Source organism: Anolis carolinensis, chromosome 1, assembly GCF_035594765.1.
Source record: "Anolis carolinensis isolate JA03-04 chromosome 1, rAnoCar3.1.pri, whole genome shotgun sequence".
NCBI classification, from domain to species: domain Eukaryota; kingdom Metazoa; phylum Chordata; class Lepidosauria; order Squamata; family Dactyloidae; genus Anolis; species Anolis carolinensis.
In genome coordinates this window covers 132203480-132231477 of record NC_085841.1, presented here as the reverse complement: position 1 = coordinate 132231477, position 27998 = coordinate 132203480, and the positions used below count along the sequence as shown (strand labels likewise).

At 36.3% G+C, this 27998-nt stretch overlaps 1 protein-coding gene across 25 annotated transcripts in view; it reads right to left on the bottom strand.

Moving 5' to 3' along the window:
- The window catches only part of myt1l (myelin transcription factor 1 like), a 410971-nt gene that overhangs the window by 75748 nt on the left and 307225 nt on the right, over nt 1-27998 (bottom strand). For 17 of the 25 annotated variants that reach the window (XM_062982592.1, XM_062982596.1, XM_062982520.1 and 14 more), the window contains 5 exons: nt 17261-18235; nt 9925-10059; nt 6750-6840; nt 3817-3924; nt 100-311 (listed from right to left, as the gene is read on the bottom strand). In XM_062982592.1, the coding sequence (XP_062838662.1) occupies nt 100-311; nt 3817-3924; nt 6750-6840; nt 9925-10059; nt 17261-18235 (1521 nt within the window). Of the gene's footprint in view, nt 1-99; nt 312-3816; nt 3925-6749; nt 6841-9924; nt 10060-17260; nt 18236-21188; nt 21280-21960; nt 22085-27998 lie in introns of those variants that run through there. The other 8 variants (XM_062982519.1, XM_062982607.1, XM_062982556.1 and 5 more) reach the window with 6 other exon arrangements.

Below are 27998 nucleotides of genomic sequence, written 5' to 3'. Positions count from 1 at the left end.
GGACTCCCTAGTATTAGATGTGCAATATTTAGATGACCTACAGAGCCTAACATTAGACATTAATCTATTTCTGATGCATAAAGAGTGTACGGTTCATACCATCATATCCTTTGGGGGAAATATCTCTGGATTGCACCTTGGGAGCAATGGCTCTCTTGCCATATGCATGGTTGTCATAACTGTTATATTCAAACGTAGTCTTAGAGTATTTCTCTAGTTCCTTGGCCAGGTTGGAGCGGGGTGTTGTGGTGGGAACATTGTTCCTGTAGCCATACTGGGGAATCTCCAACTGCTTAACAAAACACATGGGCCTAGAAATTAAAAACATGTACAGTGTGTTAGATACATAATACAAGTTACAGCCCTGATAGTAATATTTCAGCTTGTCAACTGCATTCAAGAAGTGGCACTTTATTATACTATTGATTTGTGCTTTTGTGGTACTTCAGCAGGACACCTTCTCTCAATGAAAGCCCAGAGCAAACCAATTATTATTGTACCATATGTGCCTAATTGCAATAGAGAAATGTTCTATTAAAAATGCAAATAACAGGTATGTAATGCATATGTCAACAACAGGCATGTTGTCCTCTTATATAATATAAGAAGGGAAGAGCATAATTATATTGTAGCTACCTATGCATATTTTCCGCCATTAGAATGCAAACATTTTTGAGCAATCAAGGTATGGCCAGTGTGTTATATATGGTAACAAGTGTGATCTGATAGATACTCCATCCACCAACCTTTCAATGCTAGCTGGATCTTGTAACAGCACAATGCTTGTGCTACTTGTCAGTTCATTGCAAGAGGGGAGTGGGGGGAGACGGAGGTTGTTAGAAGACATAATTCATTTCTTACCTACTTTTTCCCATTAAGACGGAGTAATTAAGAAAAGGGCAGCCCACTACAATGTAACAGGGCAATACAGGAGTTTTCAAATTGTTATCATTTGACAGCCTTTGAACTCTGAAATTCCTTTATGTCTTTTTAATATCTAAGACTTATTGTAAAGTGCTATGTACCTTCATGGAGCTGGATCTTCTCTACAATTCTTTGTTCCGATGTTGCCTGTCAAAGGCATGTGAAAGATTGTGTATTTTCTTAAACATTTTGATCCTTGTAAAATGTGAAAGATGTGTATACCATATATTAATTTTGTTATTTGTATATTTTGATTTTCCTTTATAAACTGACCAAGGTATATAACAATATGGAGCCAAATTAATAAAGCTGTAACAGATTCTAATGGTTTACTGGATTGCATATTTAATCAATTTGATTGAAAATAAGTACATAAACAAACCCTATTCCACTTGCAATACAAAAGGTATACTCATATTTACTTGAGTCTAATGCGCCACTGAACCTAATGCATATCTCAATTTTCAAAACCCCCAAACCCAAAAAAAGTATTCACCATATTACGTGAATCTAATGTGCATGCTAATTTTGGGAAGGTAATTTAGTCAAAAAGGTGAACATTAGATTCAAGTAAATATGGTGTTTGCCTAAGAACGACAAATCAAATGGTAAACACTATGTAACCTACCACCAGATGCCTGCATTGTTACAGTTTCTGATGCCAAAGGCTAGATTTTAAAAATGCAAAATATTTTGTGGTTTCTGGGACATGTTTTTCAATTATCTTTCATCCATTGTCTTAGATACAGCACGCTAAAAGTGTGGGTGATAAGGAGTTAAACAGCAATTCAGAAATCATAGAATGGTGCAGTAGTCCTGGGCTTAGCAAATAAAAATATTGCAAGCCAAACTTCAGAATTTTCATCTTAAATAGTTTTACAAGCTAAAGGCAATGGAGAAGTCAAATCCGAGGTGACAATGTAACTCAGATCACCTATCAAGATCTGAAAGGCATGACAGTCCCAGAGGCAAAAGCAAAACTGCCAAAACATCTATTTCAGCAATCTGTCAAAAACCCTGATGCTGTGTTTGACAAGAAGCCTCTCACTAAAGAAAATCAGGTTCTAACACAATGGTAAGGCTACTCCATTTCCCCTTATTTCCTCCTGGCAGCAAGAATGATAAAACCTAATATTTTTATTTGCTTTCATCAGAAAACCAATTTCCCCAGAATTGTTTCTGAAAGTGGAGAAATACAAAGCTATTTCATATTTCTGAAAAATGAAAAAAAAAACCACAAATAATTTCTTTGGGCAATAATCCTCACTTTGGATGGCAAAGGGAATAGAGGAAGGGGAAAACAGTAAAATATACGGGAGTAGATAGGCTGAATTCCCTCTTTTATCTGTACCTATTTTTGCTAGCTTTTTCTCCATCAATTTATCTTAAGACACCACAGAAAATATCACTGCAAACCTGCAGTCTTTGGCTTTTTAGAAATTATAATTAGCATGAGCAAATTACCATTAACTGGACTGTGTACTTCAAACATTTCAGATTAAAAAAATGAATAAAAACGTATAGATACTTCAGGTCTCCATAATTCCAGGGCAATATAAAGTAAATTATGGGACGCAACTAAAAAAAATGAGATCTATGTGTGGCCCAAATTTCTCGCTAGGTAAATGTATTCATGGAATTATTAAAAAGGGGGGGGGGTTGCTAGTGGATTTGTTTAATATTGGTTAAATCTCACTCCTAATAGCACTCTAGTCTATATGTGGCTTCAAACATTTTTTCCCCAGCCCAACCAGAATTTGAGCTTCAGCAGAAAGATTTGCTAGTGAGCAGTTTTGGTTGGCCATCGTTAGTGATCCAGTTACATGGGACTCCTAGAGAATGCTCAATAGAGATGTAATAGAAAGGTGAGAAAAGAGAAATGAAATCTGAAATTTTTAATTAAGCCTTTCTGTTAATCCTCTATAATCAACAAGTTTACAGATGCATACAGCCTGGGAGAAAAAAAATCATATTCTCATGCTCTATCTGGCAAAGTTTACTCCTCTGAATATCAATGGAAAATACTGCATCAGTTGGAAGATCAGTGCAGAACCTAACTTTAAAATGCTAGGTCTTCTATAGTGCCCTTAGAAACTGGATTCTCAGGTGTCTTCCACACAGCCATGTAACCCAGAATATCAAGGGAGATAATCCACAATATCTGCGTTGAACTGGGTTATCTGAGTCCACACTGCCATATAACCTGGTTCAATGCAGATAATGTGGGCTTTTATAAAGGTGTGTAAGAGAGGCCATGGATTCCCCAGGAATCCTACTTTTTTTTGTCCGCTTCTAGCAAATGCCTATAAATTCTACACAGGCAAAATGTGATAGCCCATATATTAAGGCGTGAGATCATCCACAAATTTACAGTAATGATATGTTCTCTTGTATTCTTTCTAAAAAAGGATTACTAAACCTCGGTGAATCTTTTTAAATGTTTAAATATAATATATGACAAACCTATGAATTACAAATTCATGCTAGAAAATTAAAATTTTAAAATAGGGCTTCTGGTTTTCATTTAAACTGATATTTACTAGTAAACGCCTGCTGGAAAAAACAAGACTTACCGGTAAATATTAGTTTATTTCCCATAGATATCAACTTTTTTCACACTGTTCTTAGATTCAGAATTCCAGCAGGCAGCTTTACACCAAACAATGCCTAAGACAAAAATGAGCTTTTCAGCTTTATTGATATTTGCCAAAAAAAAACATTACCCACCCATCCCCAGGGCATATTGGTAGGCAGATAAATGCTGTGAACAGGATCCAGAAGCCCTAATTCTAAACATTTCTTTGGGGATGTTGTAATTTTTTAGTGCTCAGATTAACTTATTATGCAATTAATCTGGTATATACTATTAAGTGTTAGAGCGACTCTTTATACCTCAAGACACGATCTGATGCCTGGTTTGATTTGGATGCATCACAGCTCTGATGCTTCTCTTGAGCTTTAGCCAGTTTCTCTGCTGCAGCAATAGGACATCCCGAGAGGCTGCAATTACAGAAAGAAAATGTAATTGTCGTGTCCTCGATAGCTTTGTAGAGCCCTCCTTAGTAAGCATATGGAAGAAGTTTGCTGGGGAAAATATTCAAGCCTTGAGGCCCTGCATTACTCCTTTAGTATACCACTCTGCCTTTAAAGGCACAGAGCTAATGTCACCAAAGATAACATCGCATTCCACTGTAAGTGGGAAGACTGTTCCAATGGATTTGTGATCTACCGAAGGAAATGCAGTCTCCTAGCTATGTGCTGTGGCATGCCAGGCCCATGAATATCAATGTTTCTACAGGCCTGCAGTTTTGACAGTGAATAAAGTCAATTGGCCATCATTTGTAGCTGGTGAGCTGCATTTAGCTAAAGTGTTCCTGTGAATGTGCCACAGAGAAGACGTCTGCCAGGCATCTACCAATAATTATCCTACCAACAATGTTGTCTGTTCTGGAAAGCATAAAACAGCTATACTAGTATTCTGTAGTAATGCAGTACAGGGCAAAATGTGCATATTACACATTTATTTATTTTAATTTCAGGATACAATCCTAAAAAGCAAGTTCCACTAAATTTTGTGGGAATTAATTCTGGTAAATATGGTTAGCACTGAACAAGTTGTGGCAATTTGAATTGAGTTTTTCATATAAGGGGGAAAACACCACTTGCTTCTGAAATTAATAGACTCAACCTGGAACATAACCTAACCATCAGCTATTAGCATGTAGAACAGTGGTTCTCAACCTGTGGGTCCCCAGATGTTTTGGCCTTCAACTCCCAGAAATCTTAACAGCTGGTAAACTGGCTGGGATTTCTGGGAGTTGTAGGCCAAAACACCTGGGGACTCACAGGTTCAGAACCACTGATGTAGAAGGAGTGGAGCTGAGCAGATAATGGCAAAGCTACTTCTGCTGAAATAAATTGCAGGAGAAACAAACAGCTTTCTGGAAATACTACATAAGAACACTATGAATGACTTGCACAAAAGAAAAAGAAAAAAGAATATGTTGGCTATATTTTCTGATATCATAATCTAACCTCAACTTCTCTACAAAAAGGTTACGATTTGAAATGATTAATTTTGGTCATGGAGAGACTACAGATTATCATGACATATTTCAGAACTTTTTCATGGTTGAATCCAAAGATTTTATTGTAAGGATGAGGTTGAAGCTACCACTGGCATTATGCCTGTTCTTTATTTCCCCTCACTATTATCCCATATACCTTTTGTTCTCTCTTTAAAGTTTGTGTTTCTATTGCTAAATGTGGGTATACAATTCTAATTGCTGGGATGAGATATTCCATAATATAAAAATAGGAGTGTTAAAAGGTTGTTATCAATGTTATTTCAAGATGGCTTGAAATCGCAAAAGAAAAAAAAAAGGTTCAACTGACAGAAAGGGCCTATCACTACTTGCGGTGGCAGAATTCCTCATGGGCTTATTTAAATGAAGGGATGTATGATGGAGACACATTGGTCCAGAGGTTTTAAAGAAGAAAATACACAATAGAGAATGCTTCCCATATACTTTCCTGGATCTCCATAGCAGAGAATCTAGTGCAGTGGTTCTCAATCTGTGGGTTCCCAGATGTTTTGGCCTTCAACTCCCAGAAATTCTAACAGGTGGTAAACTGGCTGGGATTTCTGGGAGTTGTAGGCCAAAACACCTGGGGGCTTGAGAATTACTGCTCTAGCAGTATAACTAAATATATCTCATGCCTTTAAGCAAGGCTAAAAAAAGACTTTTGATTGCTAGCATCATTCCATCTTAATGTATGTATTTTAGGGGAGACCAGGGCAAAGATTCTTGGAGGGGATAACTGAATAATGCAAACAAATTGGTGCGCACCAAGCACTTTTTTGATGTACCAGATCTATGGATCTGATATTAAATTTCAATAAGGTCTAGCTTCTATAATAAAAAGCGTAATTTTAAATCCTATACTTTTTCCAGTGATATCATCAAAGCTACAGTTAATCAGTAACTAAAAATGTTAGAAAAGTTAAACTTTGTAGACAATATTTTCCCTTTTTGCAAGCTTAATTGTGTTCTTTCTGCTATAGTATCCAATATGAGACCCTCTCAGAAAACCATTTTGCCATTTCTGTCGAATTTTGAGATTGTTTGGAAATTTATTATATTCTGTTATAATGTTGGATAGTTAGTTACCTGTGTATTTCCTACTCTACAAATACAAATTGAAGTATTCATGTGATAAAGGGAAGTAAATGAACAGGATGTGATTAGGTATGGCATATTTAGCTATTAACTACAGTGTATTTTATGGTTCCAGTGAGCAGAAAGGAGATTTCTACAGAAAGGGGTCAATATTCATAGCAAGGTGGATATACTTGTGCTTTGGTATGTTTAAATGTGAAGCAGTGGAACATCTGAAGAACATTTGTTGTCGTTGCTTTGTTGTATCTCAAAATAACCAGATACATAGATCACAAATATAGAAATAGAGCAGAAGAATTTTTGGAAGGGTCCTGTTATAACCCCGCTCCCACCCCAAGGGACACCACAGATAAAGAAATATAAACTTTCAATTCATACAGTTCTGGTTGAGCAAAGGCAAATGCAGGCAAGCAGTGCTAAGCTGTGAAATGTAGAATATTACTTGACTTATTTGTGCCCCAAAGGTAATCCTCCTGTACAGGAAGCCATAAAACACAACTAAACTAAACATATCTGTCAATCTGTTCAGTTAAATAAAGGCCTGAAGCATTTGCCCACCAACACACACCCTAAAGAGACTTTCATGAATGTTGCGGTTGTGAAATGGAGTCTGCCTACTGTATCGCCCAGTGAGTATACGCTTACCTTCGGTGAGAATTCCTGTTGCTATTTACGTGGCCCCGGCCTGTGCAGCCTGGTGTAGGACACTTAAGAACGTTTTCATGCATGGCAAGAACTTGACAAGGAGAAGGAAAGGAAACAGCAGAGTGTGGAAACAACAACAAGAAGAAAAAAGATTTCAAGTCCCAGTTTGCAGGAAGCCATTTTAGTACAAAGCAAGAATCATTAATGATCAGCATTCCTGAGAACAGACATGTGAGAGGTATAGCCAATAAAGCCTGGTGAGGGAAAGAGGTGTTGTAGTACTATAGTCATTAGCACAAGATGATGTTAATACACTAGGAGGGAAGGGCAGCTAACAATTAATGTGTCTTTTGTGTGACAGTGAAGCAAGAGGCTGCATACATAAAGCACTAAGCAAAAGCACTGAGTATCAAAGTGGTTAAGGAGGAGGTTGGAAGCAGTTTTAAGATTCATATATGCAAGGATAAATTGATTTATGTACACAAATAGGCATTCAGAATCTGGAGTTAGCATAGCATAAAATATATGCAAATTTTGAGGCACTGAATACACCTCAATGCAATCAATGGAGGGTATGAGAGAGAAACCCAGACATAGAAGTTGATAGTGAGGCCCCCAACTGCCTTGGTTACGCAGGACTAATGCTTGTTAAAGTTCAATGGCAGTCACAATGATATGAAAAGAATAATTATTATTATTATTATTATTATTATTATTATTATTATTATTATTATTATTGCTATATACAGCTCTTAGAAAATCATAATGGGTAAGAAAAAGAAAACAACTAGAAACAAAGAATGTGAGAGCACTTTGAAGTCAAGAGGTTGGTGGAGTGATAAAATATTAATATAAGGAGCCAATAGGTCTGATTTGTACAAACAAGGTTATATTCTCTACCCCCAAGCAAGGGCTGGGGGCTGGGATTCAGTGATGGGGGTATATTTTGTAATTCTACCTCCTTTGTGTCTATACAAAGGTCAAGAATCTCGTTCTCCAGTTCTCTACATTAGTTCAAGACCATGTCAAAGTACAGACCCAGAGGGTGTTTGGAGTGACTCCGAACTAGTACCTTGCAACTTACTTGAATTGAAATGTTTACGTGCCAAACTTTTCTCCCCATGTAAAGAAAATAGGTTGTGGCCAATCAGTGTGCAAGTGTGCAACATGAATAAATGTTTTACATCCACATCATCATTACATAACTAGCACAAAATTATGCTACACTTTTTAAGGAACCAATCTTGAAATAATGTTTTTATCTTTACACAAAAGCCAAGGACATCAGGAATAGAACCTGTACATATTGATTTAAAGAATAGTCACAACCACCATCATTCATCACCATCACCACACCACTAGCAGTGTACTAAAGATGTGAAAGCTTCACTCTGGAATTCCTGCTATTCAAAGCTGTTCTTGAAACATGCTTTACAAGCCCAGCACTGCAGGAGTCAGGGAAAAAAGAAAAGAAAGAGAAAGAGAGATGATCTCACCTTTTTCACTTTTGTCACTACTACTGAACATGCAAACCGTTTAAAGCTATATTCTTCTTTGATCGGCAACATTTCCTAAATGCTTTGTGTTTACCATTTAGGGAGGTGGGGGTGAACTGCTTTGAGCAACTGAATAAGCATTCGTGTTTGAGAAAATTATAGGCCTTGCAAAAATGGAAATTGAATTCCTTTGATCAACTAAATTCTCACACCAGCTGAGAAGCGGTGTTGCTTCCTTAAAGGGGTTTCCTCTTCCTTGAGTTGTGTTCTAAAAAGAGAAACTATCTTGTAGGAAACAGACCATATTTGGGGAATGAAGTCTTTACAGCATTTAACTCCAGAGTGAATAAGTGCTTTGGGGTCCAGAATAAAATTGTCTCAGGCTCTGTCCCTTTCGTCCTCCCTATGGGTGATTGTAAGTGAGAATATACACTCCCACACATTTATTCACTATTGGTTTACTGTCTTCTTTGCAGTCACCACCTCTTCTCTAGAGAGACACTGCAATGGGTTTTCTTGTAAACACATAGAGAAGTGGTTCTCAACCTGTGGGTCCCTAGATGTTTTGGCCTTCAACTCCCAGAAATCCTAACAGCTGGTAAACTGGCTGGGATTTCTGGGAGTTGTAGGCCAAAACACCTGGGGACCCTCAGGTTGAGAAACACTGACATAGAGGATGTATTTACTTGGTTCCCTGATGTCCATAAAGGAAAATTCTGACCTACCTGCCCCAAATCATGTTATGAATGAATGTAGTGTTATCGCGATAGAACATGATATGGGGAGGAGGCATCAAAATGCATGTGATGATGCTACATCACATGGAAATTACTCCTAAATTATATGGCAGCACGAGGTAGGGAGAACATGTTCCAGTTAGCATTTTCACAAGCAGCTCCGTTGGGAGTAAAATATATTTATCCCAAATTTTAAATGGTCTACAAATCATGCAATTCTTGAGAATTAATCAGTTTAGTATATTTCTTCTGTGGTTATGTCTAAAACTTATAATGGCAGTGCTTTCTTTGAGAGGTTTTCTCTTTTTTATCCTCCTCATGCAACTATGGCATATTAAAAACTAACATTCATACTAAATTGCAAGTGAACCACACTTTTAAAAGTCAAATATAGCAATTCATTTCTCACAATTTTAATAGAAATTTTAAAAATGATTCATCTGCACATTTTGAAACTGAAAGTAATATTAAAGCCTTAATTTGGACAAATGTGACCCTGTTCAAGTGATGGCTGTAATTTTTCTGAGATAAAACAGTACCATTTTGGTTGTTTGGGGGGATGTTATAGAGGCCGAAAGCAACCATTCAGAAATATCCTAATACTATCATATTCAAAGAATACAGCTTTAAAACATCTTCCTTCAAGCAAAAAGTTAGTATAGATGTGAAAACGATGAAATAAAGAAAAATGTCAATGTAACATAAAAGAGGTTGCTAAATTGAGACATATCATAGTGGAAAAATGGGAGAAGAAAGAAAGAAAGAAAGGAAGGAAGAAAGAAAAGAAAGAAAGAAAGAAAGAAAGAAAGAAAGAAAGAAAGAAAGAAAGAAAGAAAGAAAGAAAGAAAGAAAGAAAGAAAGAAAGGAAATGCTTTTTAATGCATGCTAGAAAAATTTGTGTGGAGTTTTATCCCCCGTTTCCATGAAACAATGTGGACTTACTTTCTGGAGGGACCCTATCTTTGTGTGGGCATCCTGACAAACTGCGGTGATGGGGGTAAAGCCCCGTTACATGGCCAGTTCCATCACACCCAGGGGTAGGACATTTGCTCTCTTTCTTTTCTGTTCTTGAGGGATCTATAATTTACAACAAATGTGTCAAGTGAATGATGTTTTTCAATTTTCCAAATGGATGAAGGTTCATTAAATGAAATCAGATACTCTTTGGAAAATGTTCTTAAAGAACACTGGAAGAAAACACATCTGCTACGGCTTCAACATTTTTATTTCCTGCTTCCTCCTTCTGCACCGTAGGCTTCTATAATCACAGCTGTCCCCATTCATGGAGGGAAATGGTTAGTGACTTTTTTTCAAGCAAAAGCCACACCATGTCAATGAATATACTTCTTTAAAGCATTAGCTACTGGGTAAAAGTTGGCTCTTGTTGGTTTTTCTCATTTTAGTGCTATTTGCCTCATGTATTGAAGTCTACAGATTCACACTGGGAGCTCTCAAAATTATGGAACCAGCTCTTTGCCAAAATTCTTCAAAGTTTCAATGCAAGTTAATTCATTTTTAATGCAGCAACGTTTTCTCTGATGTTTTATAGAATACTAGACATTACACAAATCTTCCACTCCCACAGATTTGTACTATTGGTTCTTTATAAAAAGTTAATACAGTACTTGCTTTAATTTGGCCAGTAATAGTCACATATTTGCAGTGCTTGAATACTCATAACATTCAAAGAGTTACATTTTGCTGTTTTCTTTACATAGCCTATGAAAGTGATGTTAATTCATCTGAGAAATAGAGTTACTTTGTTTTTGTCTTGCCTAAAAAAGCATAATTACTGCTGAAATTCTTTTAGAATGACAATTGGAATTGAAATTCTTATGCCATCTTTTTTTGTATTGCAATACTCCCTGCCTGTCTATTTACACAATCAGTTATCTTGGGTTGTTATCCACAAAGCTGAATTCAACCACTGATCTAGATGCAAGTTGAGGGAATGAAAGAAATGAGTAGCTATAACTCCCAGGGTGATGGGGAAGGAGGGATGGCCATGAGGAATGTGACTCATAATTCTTTGTCTGTGTTCTAGACCCCCTCCTCTCCCAGCTTTCTCCGAATATCCTGCTTTATTTCATCTTTGGTGGTGTCATACAAATTTTTGAAGCAGTATTACAACAACTTTAAGATTTTAAACATCATAAAATGAATTTACCTAAGCCTAAAATAGGCAGGATCCAGGAGGAAAGAGTAGGAAGGGTCTGGACAAGGGGAAAGGCCAGCCAGTCAGCCAAACTTCTATCTGTCCTTTCTGACTAGCAGTGAAAGGAGACAGATTACATTGTACTCATAGAGATTATACATTAATATATACAGTAATAAGTCTAGAAATTTTACATAAAAAGTGACCCAAAAAGCTTGAGTCAAATTATCCATGAGTCAATATACGGACTGTACCATAATTCTTATCAAATAAAAGGAACCACTCTTCTCTGACTACCTCATCACACGTGCCAATTTGCCCACTGTATTCTGCTTGCTCTCCACTTTCAGCACAGAGCCCTTCCCATGATGCACATCAACTTCCGGCCAGGCTCCATGCCGAAAGAGGAGAGGAAGTGGTGCATGCCGCTGCAGGGGCAACACAGGAGTCTAACCAGCAATGGGGGGAAGCTGGGTAATGATGCTTCCCCCCATGGGATGAGGGACAAGGCCAATTGTGTGATACAGAGCATGGAGCAATGGCTTCTCCACACACACACGCACGCACATACCCATAGATGGCGTGGCAAATCCATGGGCTTTTGTGATGAGATCCTGAGTAGAGTGGCAAAAGGAGAGAGCTTAATCCATCTTGGAAGGATCTAAAAGAAGCATTGACCCCCTCTGCTCTCCCTCCTATGAGGTCTCCTCTAGCTTTTTTGAATGCCTGAATGGAAAAATCGCAGTGGTGGCAGCCAGGAGTGACTGGTCCCCTTAGGCAGTGCTGCTGCTTTCCTCTTGCTGCAGAATAACCCTTGACTTGTTTATAGGTCATATCAAAATCCATAATTTTAGCCCCAAAACCTTGACTTATACATGGGATCAAATTATACATGAGTATATACAGTAATTGCAGATGCACATGGAAGAGAATAATTCGTATCATTCCTGATAAGTATTACAGACGATGTGTGTTCCCATGCCCACTTTTTCTCTTTTGGTTATGTCCAAACGCTAAAGTTGAAGTACCATAAAATGGTATCAACAATGCCTAAGAGGACCATGGTTTTATTCCCAGATAAATGATTGTGTAAATATCAGGATTAGCATTGCCAACCATTTTTACAGCACACCCAACAAGTATCTGCAACCTTCTTGTCTCCATGATGAAAGCATCTATCTATCTGTTTGATAAATTCACATTTTACAAAAATTTAGGTCTAAAAATGTTAAGTTTGAACCTGACCAGAGATATACTAAATTCATAGAAAATAAATAATCATTTAATAATTCAGGGCAGTCAGTAGTTATCACAGGGAACCCTACTTGGAAGCAACAGACTCTACAATTTTAGTGTGTAAAAGAACTGTGTGGTCAGGTCAACACATCACCCTTTACACAGTTCCAATATTTTAAATACTAGTAGTAATGTATATCCAAATATCTATCAAGTGCATGCAATACAGCACATGGGATTCCGTCCCATAAATGATTTAAAAGGCATCACACCTCAATCATTCCATAGATATATTCTTTCTTACATCAGTTGAAAACATCTATCAGCACTACATTTTTGAACTGGTATTTTGATGTCCTTTCTCCATATCGACAATAATTCTGTTAAGAATAAGGTTTTGTTATCCACCTGCCTCTTGTATCACAGATCTTGGTTCAATTCAAACCTATTAGATTGTCAGATCAACCTTTGACAGATTTAAGACTTTTAACCAAGAGACTGGTTATGCAAAGATTAACCAAGTTGTTATATCTCATTATCACAGATTCTAATACTTTTGATGCATTGCAAACTGGGCAATCATAAAGCTCCAAGTCATAGAAATGTGGCCTCCTATAAATATTTAGATTTAATGTTAGCTAAGAGGAGGAAAAAATGACAGGCATCTATAGAGTTTTGTCTGCCATGTCATTCAGTTACGTCATACAAACAGGTCAGTTGTTTCCTAGAACCTGGTCACCATGAGCTGGAAACCATTGAACATGCAATTTAAATAGTCCACAAATCTAGATCTCCAGATCTTCTTATGATGAAATATAGCTCACCAATTGTATATGGACTTCCAGTACTAGGAGATCCATAAACCACCTCCTTCTATTGCAAGTCTAGAACCACAAGAAAGGGCATCAAACATCTGGCCAGCATAATACTTAGGAGTCTGCATGGGTCAAGGACTTTGTAGACATATACAGATGGTTTACATCCGTTTTTTATTTTTTGTTTTTTTCTGTTGTTGTTGTTTTTGCTAATTAGGATGACAGTGCTTCCCATCAAGAGGAAGTTCAATTACATATACCCTCCTTCCATTTCTGTAATAATGCTTTGTAAATGCTTGAATGCTTCATGTTCATGACTAGGTCTATGTACTTCAAGAGAGTGAGGCAGATCACTCAACCCAAGGCCACACAAAAATCAGATGTTGGACCTGGCAATATAATCTTTAATACCTATCTATAGGCCATGGAGTTTACTTTGAAAGCCATTCTACAGGCAGTCCCTGAATTACAAACATCTGACTTAAAAATGACTCCTAGTTAAGGATGGGGCTGAAACAACAGGAAGTGAGGCAATCAACCCATAGGAAGGGAAAATCATTTCTGAAACAGCTGTCGTGGGAAAAAGTGTCTCCACTGAAGCTTTATCACCAATCCTTGTTTGACAAGCCACATTTTTCAAAATCCAATGATTCCAGGGACAGAAAGTGAGGTCAAATCTTCTGAACAGGGGCATAGACAGCAAAACAAACACCACAGAGGTGTTAACCCTTCCCTATCTTGTTTGTAACTTGGGGACTGCCTGTATTCAGTTATATACACAAGGCTTTAAAGAACTATTTACTAAAAGCACTTTAAAATACCATATTGTGTTAAAAGAAATCAGTCAATAGCACAATATTTCAATCATTACTGTTCTATCATTATCATATTCCAGGAGAAGTAAATAAAGGTGATTCATCGAAAGGAGCACAGGTTTTTTATCAGAGTAACTCTACAAACATCTACATACTTGATGATATCTTTACTTGAAACCCAATCTAACTACATCTGAGCAATAGTATATTCCAGTCAGATATGTAGGGCAGAACCTTTTGGTCTGCAGATGATCAGATGGAATTTTACTACCAACACAATTCTCTGGTCTGAACAGTAAATGAGACAAAATAGCTTTATCTGTTCTTGAATTGGAAAACAGTGACAGTGTGTTTAATGGCAACATTTTGATGTACCAACTTCATATTGCAAATTTCCATTATAAGTATTTTCTTTACATAATAAGCAGGATTTCCCCCCAACTCTTGATAGAATGATGCCTGAATCTTATCTTAAATGCACCAATGGGGCAAAGGAGCTCAAGATTCCCAGATGCCTTCTAATATAGAATAAGCATGTACCCAGAGAAAGGCTGGGCTCTCATTGATTCTAGAAACCCATCACAGCACAGCTTGAAAACATAAACATTATTGTGCATTCCTTTTGATGCTCGTACTTGCTTACATTTAAGTGTGAGTATATTCCCTGAGAATGTATCACACATCTCCTCTAAGGGTCTTTGTTGGCATGTTCAGGGAAATCATGCATACTTGATGACGAATGATGTAAGGATACGTCTTTATTTATTTTTGTTTTCTAGAATAGGACAGAAGGGATATGATTCCCTTTCCCACTTCTGCTCTCCTAAAACAATAAATGGATCTGGACCCAATCTTGAGCTAAATCTTAAAATGTTTGCATTAGATTATTAACTTTAACACTCATTCTTACTTTAGCACTGTTTTGTTATTTTTTTTATACATATATACATATACATACAGTAGAGTCTCACTTATCCAAGCTAAACGGGCCAGCAGAAGCTTGGATAAGCAAATATCTTGGATAATAAGGAGGGATTAAGGAAAGGCCTATTAAACATCAAATTAGGTTATGATTTTACAATTTAAGCACCAAAACTTCATGTTATACAACAAGTTTGACAGAAAAAGTAGTTCAATACACAGTAATGTTATGGTGTAATTACTGTATTTACGAATTTAGCACCAAAATATCATGATATATTGAAAACATTGACTACAAAAATGGCTTGGATTATCCAGGGCTTGGATAAGTGAGGCTTGGATAAGTGAGACTCTACTGTATATACATACATAGATACAGTAGCGTCTTGCTTATTCAACCTTCGCTTATCCAACATTCTGGATTATCCAACACAGTTTGCCTCCCGCCCGGATCCACGGCTGTTTCTCTAGGCAGCAAGGGCTGAACTTTGTACAGATTAAATTCCAACAATGTTGTTACCGTAAGTTCATTTTATGCAATTCTTTCTTTATTTGTAACCAATTATTTTAGTTGTCAATGTTTTTGTAGTCAATGTTTTCAATACATTGTGATGTTTTGGTGCCAAATTCATAAATACAGTAATTACTACATACCGTATTGAACTGCGTTTATAAAACATGATGCTTTGGTGCTTAATTTTAAAATCATAACGTAATCTGATATTTAATAGGCTTTTCCTTCATCCCGCCTTATTGTCCAACATTTTCACTTATCCAATGTTCTGCCGGCCTGTTTAGGTTGGATAAGCAAGACTCTACTGTATATCAAACTCATACAGTTTTTTAAAAAATCTAAAACATTTAGCAGCTGGTTCACACAGCTTGAACGTTTTATTAATTGTTGTAAGGAATTTCCTCTGAACTGTACTATATCCACAATTCTTTTGTATAGTATATATCTCTCTGTGTCTTCCACCATCAAGCTGGAGTAAGAATGTGTATGGGCGAATATAATGTCTGAGCTAGGCAACCAAGAACCTTGCAGGGGGTCAGATATAGTTAACTTTTGTGGCAAATCGTATTTTCCTGCTGCTACTATTTGTAATTTCCAGCTGCAAACACTGCACTGGTTCATACAAACTGGAATGCATGCACAGACAATGTGCTGTTTGAACTGGATCTAACCTAGTAGCTCAGGAAGTAGCATTACAAAACATTAGCTAAAAACTGGAATGTAAGAAAGCACCCAGTTATTAGCACAGTAATGTAAATTAATAAGGATCATTGGGCACTTTTCTTTATCTTATAAATCTTGCCTGTGGAAACGAACGGGGGCAGAGTAACAGAAAATAATTATTTAACCTCACAATGAACTTTATAATGGAAAGGCATAGGACAACAACTGGATAAAAAGGCTCTGGAGGAAGTATAGCATCACTCATTACTACCTATATTGTTTATACCTCCCTCAAATAATGTTGTTTCAACTCCTATTAAAATTAATGGAAGTGAAAAGTAGTCTGCAACTCTTAGAGGCATTAGACATAATACAAGAGTGTAGATTCATAAACATATCATGGTTATATTTGCAGATGATATACCTATATCTCTCCATAAAGCATCATTAGGGCAATTCGCTATATTTTCTCTTTCTTTGTTTTGTATATTGAATTATTGTTAAGGCAGCACCTAAACTATTTCCACAAAGACATGAAACCAGTGAGGCGGAATGCATATAAGAAAGAAATTGCTATTGATCTCAGCCCAGGACACAGCATACCTTGCATAGCAAATGGTTTCCATTACCTTACTATTTAAGATAATTAATGTGCAGTCATTACCCCTATCTTATGTTATCGGTCATTCCAATACTGTTCAATTTCTGTCAAGAAACTCTATATTTTGCATAGGAGAGGGTTCATCAATAACCAACATTTGGTGATAATTTTATAAATCAGGATATCCCACACAGTTCAGTCTATTAAAAACATGCAATTTTTAGCTAATTGATTAACTGCCCTGTACCAAATTTCTATCAATACATGCAGGATTTTTCTTCTTTATGTTATCCTGAACCATAAAATACAAGGTATAAAATATATTAATATATTTCAGGATATGTGCCACTTTCATCATGAACCCTGTTTGTTTTGTTGCTAGTAATACAACATATTTTTCTACTTAAACACAAAGAACATTACTTTGAAATATCCCATATACTTTGACAATTTTGAGAGTGCTTTTTAAAATTTCAAACAACAAAATTGTGTGCATCGTTTGTTAAGCTCTACCCCATATTTCATCATATTACAATATACATTAGATAGAAATATTACCTTTACCATAATATGGCTTTTTGACATGGCCGTCACTGGATTTAGACTTCCTGTCATCTCCAGAAAGATGTCTTGGAGAATGCTCCTCATAAGATCTCATATTATCCCTCCTTCCAGCTTCCATTGCCATTTTTTCCCTCATGGCTTTTGCTCTTTCTGTTTCTAAAGCAATAGCTTTCTCTAGTAGCGTTAAGTTTCCTTTTGTCATATCAAACACCTCTTCAGACCTATCTGAAGTAATTGAGGTTGTGTCATCATCCCTTTCATGACACCCACCCTCTTTTGCACAGCTAGGAAAAGTTCTAGATCTTGGACTCAACTGTTCTTCAAGCCTCATTAAGTTCATCATATCAGAATAATTTCTCTCAGGTGTCCTTCCTTGGGAATCTTCCTCTTGCCGGGCATGTTGGCGAGAATTCATGTTTTGCTGTTGATTTCTTTCCTGTGGTGTTGTCTCACTGAGTTTCCTGGCCAAGTCAAAGCATTGGTTCCTCAAGCATTCCAAGCTACTGAGACATACCTCTTCATCGCTTTCTTCCACCATTTTTTCCGTAAGCCCATTGTTTGTAGGCTTCCCCAGCATCCCATAGTTCATATTCCTATTTTCGTGCTGAGACATATTGTCTGTATAATTTCTATCATTAATGTTTTCTGAAAGCACTACACCATGTCCTTGTGCTAACAATTTCAGCGAGTCCACGGTTTCCCTAACAACGTCACTGTCTAAATCTAAACTCAGCTCACTCTTACGACCAACATTTTCATTTTTGTCGCTATCATCTTCCAGGCTATTAGATGTATTGCTATTCATTTCTGATTCTGTCCTGGCTCTGTATGCTGCATCCTCTGCAATTTTGCCAAGATTTAACAATGACTTGGCCACCAGTTCATCGTAATTATCATACTCATCGTTATTGTTATCGTCTTTCTCTGCATCTTGCATTCGAGTATTGTGACAATTCATTTGATGGTCTTCTGCATAGAAAAAAAGAAACAAACAAAGAAAGAGAAATAGAAAAGAAAAGAAAAAAGTGGCTAGAATTGGAACTGTTTTGCAGTACCATGGATAGGACATTAAATGCCTGCCAATTATCTTTTAGCATACTGTTGTTCATAAACACTAAGCCCACATCAGATTTAAGGCTCTTTATTTTTAAGGATGTTCTTAATACTGTGGGGATAAAATTTTACTACCTTTGCTTATGTTTTAATGAAGCATTGTTGGTAATGAAAAACATACATTTGTACAAATTTATTTAACTAACATGAACTTCTATGCTCTTTTTCTTCCTTTTATAGTTTTAAAATCATTTAATTATTTATGCTAATTTATTTGGGAGAGTTCTGTAAACATACCCAATCTGAAATCTGACTGTCTAGTCTCAATCTATTATATACAACATAATCACCTCCTCCCAGAGGACTTGGTGGACATGCTAGGCAGGAGAGATGTGGTTGATGGATGTTTCAGATAATGGGATGTTGCATTGCATATCTCAATATTTATGTTTAAATACAATTATGTGAAATCATAAACATGCATTCTAAGCAATCATTTTAACTGTTTGCGCAAATAAAAGAAAAAGTGTATTTTGGTGAATATTTGGAATGTCATTTACAATAGTAGTCTTACAATTGTGCTGGTGAACATCTATTTTCCTATATGCTACACCGTCATGGAGCAATATTTTGTTGATACCTCTGTTCATGCAATGATTCTCTAAAAAACTTGTTATTCTTTCATGGCTATTAAAATTGTGAAAATCATGTACCCGTGTCCATACTTAAAATAAATGAAATCAGAACTGTTCTTGACAAAAATAATATGAACTATATTGCTTCTATCTATTATCCATATACCATTATTCATTACAACCAGTTCATCTCACACTCTACTACCAACAAGGAACAATATCCAGAATGGGAGTATACAAGATGAAGAAAGCTTGATTGTTAGTGTCTGAAGTCACAACCACTAAGACAGGGAGTAATTTTAGTCCATCCTCCCATCCACCCAAACACATCAAGGATATGGCTGCCCTAAGGGACACACTTGTAGCAAATCTTCTCCCCATCTGACAGGGATCTCACAAGGCAGCACAATATGTTGGATATCCAAGACTCTTGGAAATGTGCAAATACTCTCTACACATAAGAAGCAAATACTTACAAAATTCATTCTCATTGGCCAGAATGAATAATGTTATCACTTTTCTCCCCACTGTGGAAAAATCCTGAACATTGAACTGTTTTGAAGACTACTCACAGTTCAGGATTTACCATGTGGCACAAAAAATGGCAAAAATAACATTTTGGGTTATGAAAACACAATCTTTTTCACAGAAAACATGATTTTCTGGAAATAAATGTTATTTTCTCTGCAGCAAAACCCCACATTGTTTTACATTGCAAATTAAGAAAGTCTTGTCTGTCCAAGACTTTCTTTACTGTCCTGATTTCTATTATTTGCACATTTAAAAATAGTCTTTCCATCCCTATTCCCCCATGAGGATGACACTAGAATTTTTCCCCTATATGTTTTAATCACACTTGAGAAGGAATTCCCTGGGAGTTGTTGTTATTGCTTTAATAAAAAATGTATCAATACAACTAGAATGTCTTTACCAAATGTCCACGTTGTTTAAATTAAAAAAAATTATATTGCTTATACAGCTCTGTAGCTTAAAGTCCGTTCCAGATGGGACTGAGAATAAAATATGATACTAGGGCATGGGAAAACAGAAAGGGGGAACATAAGGACAGAATGGGAAAGAGAGAAAGCTTTCAGGGTACTGATGGTGCAGTTTAATCATCTTTGTTCACATATGGAAGAAAAAATCTCCCCAGAACAAATTAAAGCAAAACATGAAATGCCAAGAACCATTTCGTTATATGGTAGCCTATACAGTTATCTATTAGGCACTCAAGAATGATGGCACACGCACACACAAACACACATATATATTCTCAAAAACATTCAAAATCAGGATAATATCTTACATAAGACATGTCCGCATGAAACTGGATTCTCTATATATTTTGATTTCTATGGCATGCATCATAAATCTGTTTCAATTTTGATGTAATTAACATTATGGTGAGATAGAGATATGTTCAAATCACTGAATGTTGTGCTGACTTCATCAGACTACATAGTCAAAATATGGTTTCCAGATTACCTGGGAGTTTTGTTTGGTTTCTTCTGCCTTTATAGCAGATTAGCATATACATTTGTTTTGAAATGTTAAGCCCTTTGCTACTGGGTAATCAACACAGGTACGAAATATGCCTTCAATTTTTTAATGTGAAAATCAAATACTGAAATCATTCCCCCCCCCCCCTAAAATAAACAGTTAAAATACTTGAGATTGATGAAGCAGTAAAATATCAGAATAAAAACTAAGAGAACGGATGATATAGAGCAGTCATTACTTTCTTACATTTCTTCTTGCTACCACATCACAGGACAAATAAAGTGTTACAAGAAGAACTGAAAAAACAATTACAGGATAGTGGGCTAATACAAAATAAGATTTTAAAGGTTTCTTTTACTTAATATCATTTCAAGTGCCTTAAAATTGAGAAGCCAATCAATATGTGGAAACAAGTTTCTACTTGCAGCTTGCATCTATCCCCAGAACTGCATAAATACAGAGTTGTACATCACAGACATGATCAACACTGTCAGTCTGATAGCACTGGTTACCTTATATCTTAAGTAAGCTACTTATACAAATGGTTGCACGCTGTCAAGTTGATTCCAGGTTAAAGTAACCATAAAGTGAATCTATCATAGAGTTTTCTTGCCAAGATTTGTTCAATTTGAGTATTGTATCTTAATTCCTATCAAAAAAGGAACCTCCCCTCCTCTGACTAACAAAAAGCAAGAGCTTAATCTGTCCTGAGAGAACTTAAAAGAAGCACTAACCCTTTCTCTGTTCTCCGCTGTGATGCTTGGGCAGGAAAATGGCAGTGGTGGCCAGGAGTGGCAGCCCCCCTGAGATAGTACTGCTGCTTTCCTTTTTTAAGTTTAATTTTTTATTCGGAAATAAAGAAGACATAGTAAAAGAGCAAAAATCAAACAAGGTAGCATTGGTATTTTCCACTCTACATAACGACCCTTGATTTATCCACGGATCACATCAAAATCCATAAGTTGGGTCCAAAAACCTGCCCTCAAATTATACTTGAGATCAACTTGTACATGAGTATATATGGGATGTTATTTGGTTTATACAATCAAAAATCCTCCATATAGCTCAAGATGGAATCACATTATCAGCCCTGATAACAAAAGGGGGGGGGGAGTTTCCCTTTTCCTGTCCACACACTCACCCAGCAACAGCTGATCAACATAGTCAGTTTGAACAACACATCTTGATGGAGTTCTATGAAAGTACGAACTGTAATGCAGCTTCCATTAAATTTATGGTTCCCAATCTGTATTTACATTTAAAAGCATATTACAAATATGCATAGAGACGTACATTCCACTTTCATTTCCATGTTATCCGAAGCTCTCATTTACCCAATGCATAGCTCTGTCACTGGATTAATCAAATTGCGGGAGTTGGCAATATACAAGTATACAAGTATTTTTTAAATAACGTCCATATGTAATGGTTACAAATGGGAAGAATATGCAACACTTTGCCTAAATATGGCAGTGAAAAACACACCCCAATATATGAGTCACGTACTGTATGAGTGAAGACATGTAAATTCCTTTCTGAGTATTGGTGATGCTGGGTGAAAGCTGTAACTATAATACTGTTTACTCTGTTTGTTTGTTCTATCCATTTCATCTCTCCTGCCCGTTCAACCCTAAAGAGGAAAAAAAACGGTGGTGGAGAAGAAAAGTATGAAGTGTAAATCTTAGATGAGGGAAGCAGGGAATAAACTGTTTGAACTGAGCTTCAGTTCTCCTCTCGATATTTTCTCTTTAACTAGCTGTTTACTAAAAACAAATAAATTCCGAAATTTCCTTCTAGAGAACGTATATTATTTCTTTGTAGTCTCATTCTTTCATTCAATAGACCAAGACTTAGGACCTTAGAATTTGAGTTATTTCCATGGAAGTATATTGCCTGCCACAAGTATGCTGTCTTCATAACTTTTATTAATAACATGAACATCTTTAATTATTTTCCATTATTATGGAAATACATTGCAAAGGTCTACATCTGCAAGGACAGCTTGTTATATGAACGTTGATGCTTGTGAAATGAGATCAACACTGCATGGACAGCAAAGCATGAGAAACATCTCATGTATGGATTCAGGCAATACAGTGAGTTAGTAAGAAACTTCTTTGGTAGAAAAGAAAGCCGGGCAGAAGCCATGCACAAGAAAAGCAATGGAACAGCAATTACAGTTGCAGGCTTTCTGAAATGTTGCTGATAACCACCTTCTTTTTTACGATGATTTGGGAATTGTATTTTCATTGAATGGCTCTGACTTTTACAAAGCCAATATTTGCAACACTAACAATTAGGAAATACAATTGGGTACACACTTTTATAAAATGAAAAATTAATCAACCTTTGCCACTTCACCATATTAAAATTAATGATGTATTCTTTTTGAAATATTTTGCAAAACAGAATCAGTGCTGTTGTACAACTTAAAATAAACATCACGAAAATCTCTGAAAACATTTTGCAAGATATGGATGATGCTTACCCACAATCAGATTGATTGATTAAATTAAGTGATAAATGGCTTCGTATCGGAGATTGCTGAATGATGCACAACAAAGTAAAATAATAAATATTCATCTAACAGGTTCATGGAATATTTGTTGCATATGTTGTTAGGTACTTACTAGATGTCAGAATAATTATAAAATAAAATAATTTTACAACAAAATTTTTCTGTAATGTGTGGATATTTCCTCTGAAACACAGTTCTACTGTAGTTCTTTTGGTCATCCTTGCAGTGTATTACATATTTCTCCTGAGGGGTAACCAAATTAAATTTACTTGAAATTCCAGATTCAGCTAAATGTGTTGGTGAAGTAAGGTTATGCAAAATCTTCACTTGACTTTTTTACTTAATGAAAACATGTACATTTTCATAATTTTTATAGAAACAAAAAAAACCTACTCTAAAACTTCAGTCTTGCTCATGTTTAATTAACACATTATTATTTTTTTCAGTTAAGAACTGGGTCATATAAGCATCATGTATCTATGAAACCCCCAATTAGCACCTGACACAATAATAAATAAATAAATAAATAAATAAATAAATGAATAAATGTATCTATGAAAAACTAATCAATAAACTTGTAAAGAGAGAGAAAGAGATATGCACCTTGCTTTTAAGAATTGTACTTCTAGGAGGGTATTTTTTACCTAAAAGAAAATGATGACCACATGACTTGTCTATACTTCTTATAAAAGCAAAAAAAAAATGTATAAACCAAGTGTACATCATCACATACTCTGTTTCTAACTTAAACTGTGTTACTAGAAGAATCCTTGAAGTACAATTCTACACAAAAAAATGGTATGTGTTTCCCTATGAACCTGTTACAAATCACTGAATTTAACAACTGAGTTGAGAGGATACTCCCCAGAAAGAGTTACATGTGGTCCATGGGCTATGTTTGCCATGGCTTTTCTAATAATACGTTATTCTGGGTACATTGGCATGGACATATTTCACAGGAGAACAAAGAGTCCATAGCAACTGGACTGACTTGAAACCCTTCTGTGAAGAGAAAGAACAATCACATTTCAGAAATTCTCTGTATCGGACAAACTGTACACTGGCCATCAATGAAATTTCTATTTGTAAAACAATTAGTACCGTCAAAAATTTTAAAACAACAAATTAAACAAATGTGAATTATTGTATGTGTCAAATGGACGAAGTTCAGAATCCCCTATTAAATATGTACAACGACCAAAGACTAAGTCCAACAACTACTGTATTTACTTGAGTCAAACACTCACCTTTTTTGGCTATACAGTACCTTGCCAAAATTAGGGTGCACATTAGATTCAAGTAATATAGTAATTTTAGTGTTGAGCCAAAGCAAAAGGGGCTTCACCTGGGACTCCTATTTGAGGGAAGTCATCTGTAATTTAATGGCCATGGCTCAATGCTGTGCAATCCTGGGATTCATAGTTTGGTGAGGTACCCAAGTTCTTTGGCAGAGAAGGCTGAAGGGCTTGTAAAACTATAGCCCCCATGATTCCATAGCATTGAACCAAGACAGTTACAAGTACATTAATTCTACAGCAGAGATGCAGCCCAAGGTTTTCCATTCTATTGCTGAAAGCTTTGGCTTTCTAACACTTTTGTTTTTAAAGATGAAATTCAAAAGCACACCTTTTTTGGTTCAAATTACAAAGAGTGCACTTTTTGCCACTGCGCATTACATTGGGCAGCAAATACTCTTTTTGGTTTCAGGGTTTTGAAAATTGAGATGCGCATTACATTCAATGGTGCATTAGACTTGAGTAAATACGGGTATATGTATACAAAAATAAGAACTTTCTACAACTCCTCTTCATTCAAGAATCTTAGAACCGCAAATATTAACAGATCACAAGAAATATTCACAGCAAGCCTATGAATATTTTTAGCCCAGTCTCAACAGAATTTGCAGTAGTGACATTGTCTTTTTAACATTTTAGATAAAATAAGCTCATTTGCTTTAAGTAAAGATGAGACATCACTTCCCCACAATTAATTAGTATTAAGACAATCATTTTGTGCCTTATGATCAACAGTGCCTCTCTCAAAGAACTTTTATAACATTTACCCAGAACTTGTTCAATCTTGCTCAGAACAATCCTGATATAATATCAACTAACAGCTTCCTTATTGCCTCTCTGCCTGCTTTATTGACACCTGTTCAGTGTGACAGTGGCATCAGTGATTAGCTGACTTTTAATTAGGCCTTAATTACTAAATACTTGTTTCCAGGGAATGGCTTAAGTAACTGTTAATAGTATTTTGCAATCAAAAATGAAAACAGAAGAATAATGTAGGATGGGATTTACACACGCAGAGGACAGAGAACAAAAGCTAAGTAATTAAGGAGCAATTATGATGCTGTTAATAATTGGTGCTACTGCTATAATGAACCAGGAGCAAGAGACTGCAATAGCCCTGACTATGCTGTCCAATTAAGTGCCACAGATTGCTGACGTAATTACATTTTAGATTTTAAAAATCACCATAAATGAGGTCTGGAAAAAAGACAGAATATGGTTAGAATAAAATAGAAAATACTAAAACACAATGGAATGCCAATAATGTAAATTGGATTCTTTCTTTTTTTTAAAAAGCGAATATAGGACGGCAATTTCAGGCTTTGCTGGTAGGGTGGAAAATTCAAAGCCAGATTTCACGTAACACTGATTGCATTGGAACATAACACTTTTTTCAGTTGCCCAAATTCTAAAACTTTCTTAATTTGGAATGCATCAGGGTTGGCTTGTGAAGAGGCTTTTGGAGGATTGTTAAGAAATTAATCATATGATAGATTTTTAAAATTAGCTATTAAATCATATAACCAGCACTTTTCTGGTTTGTACAATGAACTGAATAGCAATGGTCTGCACAGATGAAACGAAATGGGAAACCTTTTTACACACAAGTGTTCCACTATACATACAATGAAAAAAATATATTCTTTACATGTACCTATGGGTCATTATTTTGCACAAACTGAGTGTTGCGCTCTTCACAGATTCTAACAAGTCTCTGGTCACTATTACATATGCATGTGCATATCAATGGTCAGCCTGGCAATCATCTGTGTTGCAGCCAAATGGTATAACATTTCTGCTATCTTTCTACCCATAAGATATTGGTCCCTTTAATACACTGCTTCAAAAATGGGGCACTTTGTAGTCAATTGAAGCTGACTGGAAACATCACAGTCATCCGCCTTGTCTACTCCAGTGTTAAAAGCATCACCCATGCATCCAAGAATAACACTTTCCCTTCCTGAACCACATCCTTCTTGCTTGATACTGTGCTGTATCTCTCTTTTCAATCTAAAATGCTTCTGGAAAAAACAACATTCTCCCTTCCCCCAGGATGGTGTAATAATTTCGCACCTCTTTTTAAATATCTCCACTATCTTCATGTCACTTTCAAGAAATCCAAGCACTTCTTGATCCTTACATTTAAGGATCTCTGCTCATCTCTCCTTAGCCCCTTTGTTGCTTGCTCAGTTCTCTTCAAACAATCTGCCATCAGTCTCTCTGATCCCTTCTACATGTCTTGCCTTTCTGCCTTCACCCATGCTGTTCCATGTGCTTAGGACAACCTGCGTTAATCTTGTCAAGCCACCTTTCTTCTCTGTCGATTCCTTCCTCAAAACTACTTCTTCCTCAAAGACTTTCTTCAAACACAGTGTAGCCTTATATTTCCCAGACCCATTCTTGCACTTTTTTAGCAAGCTCCAATTTCCCCTTTCCCCTTTGTCTTGGCCACCTTCTTGGAGAGCAAGGGGCACAACTCAAATGACTCTTGAGGAGCTGCTTCCATTCACAATCATTTTAACAGCAAAAAAGTATGAGTGCATGGTATTTTAACCCATCCTCTTTCTTTCTGCATTTCATAGTACACTTTATAGCTTCAGTCTTTGTGTTCTTTTTTTCTCCCCTTTCCAAATAGTAGCTCATTCACGCTCTTTGTAATATCTTTGCATTTACACAAACATTAGTTATGCCCTTTCTCTATCTCTTTAACCCACAAAAATCTCTTCGGTAATCCCAGATATTTATAACTCTTTATACTGATTTGCACGCTTACACTCTTTTGACACTATCACAGGTTTTTCTGCCCCTATCTCTTAACTCAGCTCCTCCCTCAAACACCCCTGTATGCATTTCCACAACCTTCCCTATTTTTCATCACCCACTATTTAGGGCTCTCTATAAGTGTTTGTGGCCCCATGTATACTGCCATATAATGCAGTTTGAATTTTGCATTATATGGTTTGTGTATAACAGCATTTGAACTGCATTATGTGGGTCTACATTGACCATATAATGCAGTTTCAAACTGCATTCTATAGCAATGTGGGTGGCACTCCAGTCAGCCTTTATTTCCCCCACTTTTTCTCCCACACCATAGTTTTTCTGTTACCTCCATCCCTGTTATTTGTGTACCTCTGTTGCAGGAATGCCTACTGCTTTCCACTTGTCTCCTAATAGTGTAATGCTTCACATCATGTTCTACACTAGTCACTTTTTTGCCCTCCTTTACAGGTATTGCTTCATCATTCAACTTCTGACTACCCCATTTCTTATAGAATCACCAAATCGGATGATACGGATTTGAATATTCATTCATTTTTTCTTGCATGTAAGAAAATATACTATCAAAAGCTTCCTCTTTGCTGAGTGAGATTACAATACTATTTTGATAATGTATAACACTGAAATGATTTCCCCATAAATATGCCAACTACATTGTTTTCTGTGAAAAAAAATGTTTGCTTTTGGCAGAAAACCTCAAATCTTGAGCAAACTAATTTTTCAAATAAAGTTATGTATTGGACAAAATCATGTGGTGGGCAGATATCTTCTTGACAGAGAGTCTTATTGGGTCAAGATAAACTGTCTTATTGAGCACAAGAAAATGTGTGAATATTATTTATATTTTCCTCAGGGATAGATAAGACCATTTCAATAGTTTAGAGCAGAATTCAGCAGATGAATTTTTTAATATCATGGAGGTAAGCATTAGCATCTCCCAAAGTCTGTGT